Source organism: Clavelina lepadiformis, chromosome 8 (assembly GCF_947623445.1).
Source record: "Clavelina lepadiformis chromosome 8, kaClaLepa1.1, whole genome shotgun sequence".
Classification (NCBI taxonomy): Eukaryota; Metazoa; Chordata; class Ascidiacea; order Aplousobranchia; family Clavelinidae; genus Clavelina; species Clavelina lepadiformis.
The window spans coordinates 709,455-719,281 of NC_135247.1; the positions used below are offsets into that span (position 1 = coordinate 709,455).

At 41.7% G+C, this 9,827-nt stretch overlaps 2 protein-coding genes across 2 annotated transcripts; both read left to right on the forward strand.

The window, feature by feature from the left end:
* The first annotated feature begins 285 nt into the window (after nt 1-285).
* Nucleotides 286-1,956, forward strand: LOC143468746 (peptidyl-prolyl cis-trans isomerase-like 3). Its single transcript, XM_076966115.1, has one exon. The coding sequence runs from the start codon at nt 1,016-1,018 to the stop codon at nt 1,511-1,513; it is 498 nt and encodes a 165-aa protein (XP_076822230.1). The 5' UTR covers nt 286-1,015; the 3' UTR covers nt 1,514-1,956.
* LOC143468721 (RNA helicase aquarius-like) lies at nt 1,926-7,633 on the forward strand. The gene is made up of 3 exons (XM_076966080.1): nt 1,926-5,406; nt 5,788-6,083; nt 6,615-7,633. Exons 1-3 carry the CDS (start codon nt 1,978-1,980, stop codon nt 7,249-7,251), a joined length of 4,362 nt encoding a protein of 1,453 aa, XP_076822195.1. The 5' UTR covers nt 1,926-1,977; the 3' UTR covers nt 7,252-7,633.
* Nucleotides 7,634-9,827: the final 2,194 nt, after the last annotated feature.

Here is a 9,827-nt window from a genome sequence, read left to right on the forward strand (position 1 = left end):
ATAAAGATTGTGATATTATGTGTCGTCTCATCAAGTTGAATTTACAGGGTTAAAGGTAAAGGCCTCAGTATACCAATTTACACAATTGAAGTACTTTATATATGTCTCGTATAGCAGGCAGTGTATGTTTCATCGACAAAAGTTGCCCTCTTGGCCAGACTGCAGAGTATGGCAAGCGTGCACGGGAGATTTTTTCCAAAACGATATGGCACACCAGGACAAATGGGTGTGCACAAAAAAAGGAAACATTAATTTTAGCTCCGATTAGAACTGCAAAATTAACTTTTAAAAGCAAAATCTATGACAGAAACAGGTAACACTGATTCTTTCCCCGATTTCTAACATGAAAGGCCACATCCTTACCTGCACTGGCTCATGCAGCCTTGGGCCACGAGTCGCAGTACACATCTTCTGCTTCCTTGCACACCATAGTTTTACCTCTGCACACACAAGATCTCGGTGAAAACTGCCTTACTCTGCAGTCCGGCTTCTCGAAACATTCCATCTTATGACTGTTTTCATTTTGTCTCTCAAGCCACAAGGTTCTGTAATTTCTGAGCATGCTCAGTCGTTGGCAAAAATTTATATTCGCTTCAAACGATATAAGTGAAATATTTTTGTGTAGAGCTTGGTATTGATAAGCATCTTACCAATAGGGCTAATGCAGATTGGAAAATTTGCAATCTCTGCTGTAAATTAAAATTTGTGTTGAACTACTTTGTTATATCCTATATTTTGATTCTTGTTGTATGGTAGTTTGCTTAAATTGCTAATCTCTTTCATCGTGGAATGTTCTTCCTTTCGAGTCCCAAGCCAAAGTTTATGAGCTAGTGAGGTGTGATGATACTCCATAGCAGGGCTACTCAATTAATTAATTACTTACATGTGTATAAACCTTAAAGTAATGAAGCCGTTCCCCGAACTAAGATAATATAATAATTCACAAAATTTCCAGTTTTCGGAAATTGTTCAAGAACCTTTAGAAATTATCTGACAGTATCATTGCAAATATAAGATGTCTGTGACACTTCATACTGACGTTGGTGATCTGAAGATAGAATTGCACTGTGAAAAAGCACCTAAGGCGTGCGAGAATTTCCTTGCGTTATGCGCCAGTGGTTATTACAACTCAAGTTTGTTTCATCGGAACATTAAAGGCTTCATGTTGCAAACTGGGGACCCGACAGGCTCAGGGAAAGGAGGAATGAGCATTTGGGGAAAACATTTTGATGACGAAATAGTGGACTCAATGAAACACAATGCCCGTGGTGTTGTGTCAATGGCAAACAGTGGACCGAATAGTAATGCCTCCCAGTTTTTTGTAACTTATGCAAAGCAGCCTCATTTAGACATGAAATATACCATATTTGGCAAGCTGATCGATGGTGCTGAAACGTTGGACGAACTTGAGAAAATACCTGTGAACGAGAAATCATATCGCCCGTTAAATGACGTACGAATACAGACAATCACCATTCATGCAAATCCTATTGCTGATGCTGCCGCTCAATAAAACTAGAATTCAACCCTGAAGTTTCATGAGAACAAGTTGTTCCATGATCGGCTTGTTAATCGAGAAGCAACAAGTGAAGAAGTGATTTCAAGTGGACATAGAAATCAAAGGGCAGCAGACTGCTCTGATTGTGGAGGGCGTTGAGGGTATAAAGTATATTTAGACTCTTGTTGCTTGATGTAAAATTTTTGCCTACATATTTCCTTTTATTGGAATTGTTTAAAAACTTAAGTCACTTTAAATATGAATTGCATTTTCTTTGTCATCAATTGCGTGATCATGATGTCGGCACCCTTACGTGCTATGTGAAATTTTGTAGTGTCATATTTTTAGGTTCTAGAAGTTATACAAGTCATGTTGTTGTGTGCCTTGTCGTAAAGTGTAAAGTGAAATGATATGGTCAAAGAAGCTTTGTTAAACTATTATTGTTTATCTGTTTTTAGTTAATATTTAAAGCAATAACCATGGCAACTCGGACAGCTGGTGCTCCGACTACGAGCCAAATGTTGCACGATAGGCTGAGTAAGCTGGCTGTGTCGAACTGGAGTGGAGAAGCGATCAACAAAGAAGTCTTATTCAAAATCCAACTTGTAGAGGATGTTTTTAACAAAGATTTGGTTGAAGGCGACTTCAACATCAGGAGGATAATGCTTCTGGAGTTTAGCCAATACTTAGAAAACTACCTCTGGCCCAACTACTCACCAGAGACCACGTGTCATGCACTTGTGATGTCTATAGCTTGCATGGTGAATGAGAAATATCGTGAAAACGTTCCAGCCTGGGATGTTTTCAAAAAACAACCAGACCACTTCCAAAATTTGTTTGATTGCGTCATGAAGTCTGTTTTGGATGATTCCATTCCCCTCAGGCAACGCACGGTCCTTATCATCTTCCTGGACCACTGTTACAACAGTCTTGAAGTTGACATTGTCCGAGAGCAAGTGCAGAGAACTGTAACAATCGCCTCCTGGCAGTGCCTCCTACCGTCAAGGTTGCAAGCTGAGCTGAGGAAGAGCGCCAAGTTAAGGAAAGTTTGGAAGTCAATTTTAAAGAAAGATGCAAAATCTGATGAAGAAACAAAACAGAAAAATAATTTCGATCGAACATTTCTGCAAAATTTGATGAATAAATTCTGTGACATGGTATCGGCAAAAGAATTTTCAAACGATCTGATTGATTATTGTCAACGTTTCCTCGACTTGTTAATTGACTTGGTGTCATGCTTACCAACACGCAGGTGGTTTAACACTTTGTTGTCTGACTCTCACGTTGTTGTTCGTTGCACAAAATCAGCTCTTTACGACAACGACGATGTCTTTACGCAGTTGGTTGAGACACTTAGAATGTACGCTTCGTTTGAAGTCAACGACCTCACCGGAGAACCACTAAGCAAGCAGGAAATGGTTTCCGTTCATTACCAGAGAATAAACCGACTGCAGAAGTGCGCCTTTGCAAAATTTCCAGCTCTTCGAGAATTCTCCCTGGGCACTGTAGCACACATAGACAAGAGGGAGGCGCTGACCAAGCACATGAGAGGACTCAGTATTGATGATTTGACTCGGCTGTGCAATGAAGTCGACATTAAAACACTAGGAACTGACAGCAAGGATGCAGTGTTGGAAATGCTGGTATCTTATCATGAAAGGCGACCGACACAACTTGACGCGATCAACGCCTCACCATTATATCCCACTGAACATGTCCTGTGGGACGACAATCTGACCAAGACGGAAAATTTCATGATGGATACGTGTCTTGCGTTGCCCAAGTTGAATCTGCAGTTTCTAACATTACACGACTACTTGTTACGTAACTTCAATCTTTTCAGATTAGAGTCTGCGTATGAGATTCGAAATGACATCGAGGATGCAGTTCATAAGATGAGAGCTTTGGCCGCCGAGGATGGTGGCTGTGTGTTTCGAGGCTGGGCTCGAATGGCCTTGCCAGTGCAGACCTTTTCGATCGTTGAAGTTGCAAAGCCGAACATCAGTGAATCTTGCCCATCGCAAGTCCGTGCCGATGTGTCCATTGCAGTGAATATCCCGTATGCCACCAGAAAAGAATGGGAAAACCTCAGAAAGCATGACATCTGCTTCTTATTGTGTGTTCAGCCCATTCCTGGTGCACCTCAGCCTGCAAAAGGCAAAAAGAAAATCCCGTTTCAAAGTCGATTTAACGTTCTTGTACGAGGCTGTGAAGTTGAAGGCATGTTAGATCCTGACGGTCACGTCATCGACGAAGGGCCGGAGCCAAAACCTCATTTTGACGGCTATATCCGCACATTCCGGGTTTGGCTCGACACAAACCAATACCAGTCTGATATGCAGGCTGTGCTTAAGCAGGAGATTCCAGATCCATATGAATCCTTCAACCTGATTGTACGTCGAAAGCCGAAAGAGAACAATTTCAAGGCAGTTTTGGCTACTATCCGTGGCTTGATGAATACACAGTGTGTTGTCCCCGAGTGGTTACATGATGTCCTGCTAGGTTATGGAGACCCCAGTGCAGCGCACTACAGTAAATTGGCCAGAACCATCAATGATTTGGATTGGAATGATACTTTTCTCTCAGTAAATCACCTTAGAGCAAGTTTTCCTCATCATAAGGTGATCACCAATGATGCAGACCCCACCATGGTTCCTCCGTTCAAATTATCCTTCAGTCCAGACGACAATGAGATTCACGTCGTCACTCACAACATCCCAAACAGAGGTCCATATGCTCACACTGCACCAAAGAAGAATGCTATTTTCTTCACGCCAACCCAGGTGGAGGCGATTAGGTCAGGAACTCAGCCTGGTCTAACAATGGTTGTGGGTCCACCAGGGACAGGAAAGACAGACGTTGCAGTCCAAATAATCTCGAACCTCTACCACAACTTTCCTCATCAACGTACCTTAATCGTCACCCATTCCAACCAGGCTTTGAATCAGCTTTTTGAGAAGATCATGCAGTTGGACATCGATGAACGCCACCTGCTGCGTCTCGGTCATGGCGAGGAAGAGCTGGCCACGGAGAAGGATTTTTCTCGTTACGGTCGTGTTAATTTTGTCCTTGCCAAGCGCTTAGAGCTTCTTGAAGAAGTCGGAAAGCTTCAGAGTAGCCTCGGTGTACCAGGAGACGTCTCTTACACTTGTGAAACCGCTTGCCACTTTTTCCTTTATCAGGTTCTGTCACGATGGGAGAAGTACGAGAGACAGGTGTTGCAGTCAAGATCAGTTGCACAAATCAAGTCTGAGTTTCCATTCCATGAGTACTTTTCGGATGTGCAGCCGCTCTTCAAGGGTTTTGAATTTGACGATGATTGGGAAATTGCTGAGGGCTGCTTCCGCTACATCCGGAACATTTTCACTCAACTTGAAGAGTTTCGGGCATTTGAGCTTCTTCGTTCCGGCTTAGATCGCTCACGCTACTTGCTCGTGAAGAGCGCCAAAATAATAGCGATGACTTGCACCCACGCTGCTTTAAAACGGCAAGATCTCACTCAACTAGGCTTCAAATATGACAACATCTTGATGGAAGAAGCAGCCCAGATTCTTGAAATTGAAACATTCATTCCACTTCTGCTGCAGAATCCTTCCGATGGTTACAATCGCTTAAAGCGATGGATCATGATCGGAGATCATCATCAACTTCCCCCGGTCATCAAGAATCTCGCTTTCCAGAAGTTTTCAAACATGGAACAGTCACTCTTCTCCAGGCTTATCAGGCTCGGGGTGCCAGCAGTGCAACTGGATGCCCAGGGCAGAGCCAGGCCGAGCATATGTAATCTTTATAGATGGCGGTACTCCAGCCTTGGTGATCTGCCGCATATCACAGAAAGGTCGGAATACAATTGCTTTAACCCTGGTCTCAGCTTTGACTACCAGGTTATAAATGTGGAGAATTATCAGGTGTGTGTTCAAAGTTCATTGCATGGTTTTGGTGTTTTATTGTAGTTAAATTTTAGCTTCAACGTAAATACTTTTAAAAAGTAATAAACCTGTTTATTAACCGTATTTAGCTATTGATGTATTATCTCTCAGTGCATCAAAGAAACCAAATACCTTTGCTAAGTATTTACCACCAGGCCTCGTATTTGTGCTCTTTTATTTTGTTAAACTAATTATGATACTTATAGGCTATGCTGTACTTAATTACTTTCTGTTTTACGACTGTGCAAATTTAAAAAGTTTGTAAGCGTTTGAATTTTATGTTTTTATAGATACTTCAATATCGTTAAAGTATTATTCAGATAAAGTACATCAGAAAAATTAACGTCCCTTCATTTTCAGGGTGTTGGAGAATCGGAGCCAAACCCGTACTTTTACCAGAACTTGGCAGAAGCGGAATATTGTGTTTGCCTCTTCATGTACATGCGCTTGCTTGGTTACCCGGCCGATGAAATCTCGATTCTAACCACTTACAATGGTCAGAAACACCTCATTCGTGATGTCATCCGGCAGAGGTGCGGAAACAATCCTCTGATTGGCTGGCCGAATAAAGTCACCACGGTTGATCGATTCCAGGGCCAACAGAACAATTACATCATTCTGTCATTGGTTCGAACCAAGACCGTTGGTCATCTTCGGTTAGTTAACAATTTGTTGATAACACATTCTTTGTGATATGCATTGTGTTATAAAGTAAATACTTTCATTCAACAATTTTAACGGTATATGTCCGAATATGAGTTATAAGCAATGTTCCCTCTAAGCTGCGCGCGTGCGCATATGCGCACTGCTGACACGGTCTCCGCGCACAAGAAAAAAATCTAACCTGAATTGAAAATAAAATAAACGCATAATAATGGCCACAGCGCGCACGTGGCACGTCTGATGTTGCTCACAGTGGTCCAAGGGACCGCTCAGGTAGTTAGTGTGTTTGCTCAGACTCGTGAAAAATTAGAGGGAACATTGGTTATAAGTTGCTGAGTTTAAGTCGTCCACATACTTTCCTCAGTCTGACAAAAAGCATTCTGATATCGTACCATATACATTATAAAGTATTCCTACTTTCTACACTGCATGTAGTCGCATGATGCAGATTATTTCTGTTCAGAGTTGATAAAGCAAACTTATCAAGCTTGCAGGTCTTTTCATATTTTGCCATTATTGTGCAGAGATGTTCGACGTCTGGTCGTTGCGATGTCAAGAGCGAGACTGGGCCTCTACATCTTTGCTCGGGTTTCTCTCTTCCACAACTGCTTTGAGCTTATTCCAGCCTTCAGACAATTGACATCCCGTCCTCTTCAGCTCCACATTCATCCTGAAGAGAGATTCCCGCCCAAGACCGAGCGAGCTCCCACCCAACCCCACCTTGTGATGATAAATATGACCCACATGCACCAGTTCATCTACGACATGTACATCCACGTCGTGCAGGGGATGAACACAGAGCAAGCCGCTGTTCAGGAGAAACTCGAGAAGCCACCTGTCGTCGAGGAAGTTGCCATGCCAACCACCCAAGCAGAAGTTCTGATAGAGTTCGACGTCCGTCCTCCTGAGCATGTAATTGAAAATGATGACGAAAAGGAACAGGAGGAAGCTTCAAATCCCGAGGAAGAGGAGCAGGCAGAAGTTGTGGAGGAACCTGAAGCAAAACGACAGAAGCGATATGACCCGGAGGATGTAAAGCCTGCTGAAGCACAGAAGCCAGATGAGATGGAAACTTCAAACAACGATGAAGAGCTACCGGCAGCATCCGAACAATCTCAAGCAGTTAGTGAGACTTCCCTGGATAAAGTTGACGACAATTAGCTTCTTAATGATTAATCCACTGATTTTAGAGCGAATTTTGTTTGAGTGCAACGTAGGTTGCTGCCAAATGCTTTATTTTTGCAATTTCGTACAACTGCCATTGTTTGCAAATTGTAGATTACTAATACAAGTAGAAACATATCTGGTTGTAGAAAAACTCATTTTTAATCAACATTAAAGGGAATCACGCAGAAATATTTATGAGTATTGTGCTGAAATTACTGCTTTTCAATGGATTGTAACGTTGTGTAGTCATCAGTTTCACTCATTAGCTTATGAGTCGTAGTAAAAATCAATGAGTTTCACCAAAACCATAATTTCTGGACAAATACAGTTGCCTGTGAAACGAAGTCTTCTGTTAATTCTTGAAGGAACCATCTGATAATAAGAATGGAAAAATCAGCAAATTCAACTTCCTGATTCTCCCAGGTATTTGATTAACTTTACACTGGACTAGGTTACTTCACGCCGGGTTCTTCTGTCATGAGCACAAGACAGATAGCAATACACAGGGCAAGGCGCTATTGAAGGTCAAGTTGGTCATTTGCAAAGGAGGATTTTGAACTGAAGGAATATTTTATCAGAGCTCGAATTATTTAAAGTCATCTGCAGCACGACAGCGCTAACCTACAGTATTACACTAGGCTACTACGCCTACTGCTCAACTCCCTGGGCTGAGGTTGGAGGTGAAAAACCCACAGAGTTATTCGCATGAGTTTGTGAAACGTTGTCTAATTAAAACGAAGTCAAACACTAGAGGAACATCCTTTTATCACTGACGTTATGCCCGTTGGCAAACATATTATTTCCAACTCGCAAGTGTTCAGCGACTGCCAGGCTGGAGAGCCAATCAAAATCGAAACTCAATGTGCGCTTAGCTGAGCTGCGTTTTGATTGGCTCGCGCATTGGGCGTACACTCACACAGTCTTGCTAAAAGCACGACTTTAAAATCAACGATTTATATTTCTTAATACACCTGAAGAAGCAAGCTTATGCTTGCGAAAGCTCGTGTCAAAATTTATAAAGTTAACCTTCAGATTGCCAAACTATATCCTGCTTTTCATTTTACTTTAAAATCTGCTTAACAAAGTGCAGTCAACGTTAACTACTCAACGAGTAGCCACAAATCTTTTCATGAACGACCTGGACCGCGTCCTTTTAAATTTTACAGCATACAGCGTTTCACATTGACTAAAAATATTCTCCTTTGGCTTATTTACAAGTCACATAGTAATGTTGACTTGTGATTTACATCATGGACGGCCTTGCATTGAGGGGAGATCGCTTCTGAAAACTGTAGGCTGGTAGTTTGGTCGAGGTTCGGTTGACAAATTCCCTTTCAAGTTTCAATCCACACAAGTTGCGTTGTTACATCATAAACACCTGCATGTGTGACATAAATTTGACGGAGTTTGAGCCGGAGACCTAGGTTAATCCAACTTGCTGTGGGCGCGTCTAGAACAGTAATGATTGATAAATATTAATAAGCAGATCTACCCGAATTTTAATACAACTTAAAGTTTTTGCAAAATTAAATTTGTATGTTTATTAAAAGAAAAAGATGAAGTTCGATTTAGATGCAAATGAAATATGACTCGGCGTTATGCATGGCCAGTGACGTGGGCGAGTGGACTTTGAAGGACTCCAAGGTTGCCACAGTGCCACTACTTTATGGAAACGCGATTGTAATGACGATACTTCACGTTATGGGTCTAGTTGATGTTGACAGCATACATCGCGCGATACAGGTGCGTTGTATACAAGCAAGGCAAACACACACACATAGGGGGCCTGATATCGCCGATAATTTATTAATCAAGTCATAAAACAAACAATTATGAGGTTGCATAAAAGCAGACAAGTCTGCACACACTTTGTGACACCACAGTTTCTAAGCTGTAGCAGGTAGAGCTGCGTCAGGTCGCTAAAAGTTTGATGAAAACTGAGTTTAAAGGAAAGTGCTAAAAATTATTCCGGTTTCTTTTTTTAAAAGATTTTTCCAAACAAGTTGTAGGAAGTCAGAAATACTGCGCTTTTAAACGCTGCATTAACAAAGCTCGTTTCATAATGGCTGTTTGTGCTTGATAAAATTTGTTTAAAGGTTTTGCCGTCACTATTTCACCGGAACGAATCGTAGTCGCGTTCAAACCTATTTTTCATGGTTTACTTCAAATGTTATAACATAGAAACCTTAATCCACCTTCAAATCTAAATTTAACTTCGATTAAACTCTAAACAACTTAAATCTACATTTTGCATAACCATTCTCCTAACCTAACCGTCCATCTTTAAGAACGGGATACGTGACCTACTTTCGGTGAAATAGTCACTCGGTAAAAATTTGGTGGTAGGACTTGCAGAGCTGGAGTCAGAGATATAGTTGTGAGTGAGGAATCAGGATCTACTTCAAACCGGCCGAGTTGTTGGGAGCGTTTTGTTTTTTGAGAAGGCAATCAGGACCGGTTCTTCCATCAGACAAACTAGGGTCTGCCTTGGGCCTAGACAGCAATTAGAATGCCAAAATACCCGAAAACCTTTAAGTAAGTTACATCTGTGAATATCCAGATGAGAGTGA

Excerpts from the sequence above, each read along its gene's own strand:
- LOC143468746 (XM_076966115.1), top strand. The coding sequence starts at position 1,016 with ATGTCTGTGACACTTCATACTGACGTTGGTGATCTGAAGATAGAATTG.
- LOC143468721 (XM_076966080.1), top strand. The coding sequence starts at position 1,978 with ATGGCAACTCGGACAGCTGGTGCTCCGACTACGAGCCAAATGTTGCAC. Across the intron at positions 5,407-5,787 it reads TAAATGTGGAGAATTATCAG|GGTGTTGGAGAATCGGAGCC; the intron begins GTGTGTGTTCAA and ends CTTCATTTTCAG. Across the intron at positions 6,084-6,614 it reads AAGACCGTTGGTCATCTTCG|AGATGTTCGACGTCTGGTCG; the intron begins GTTAGTTAACAA and ends ATTATTGTGCAG.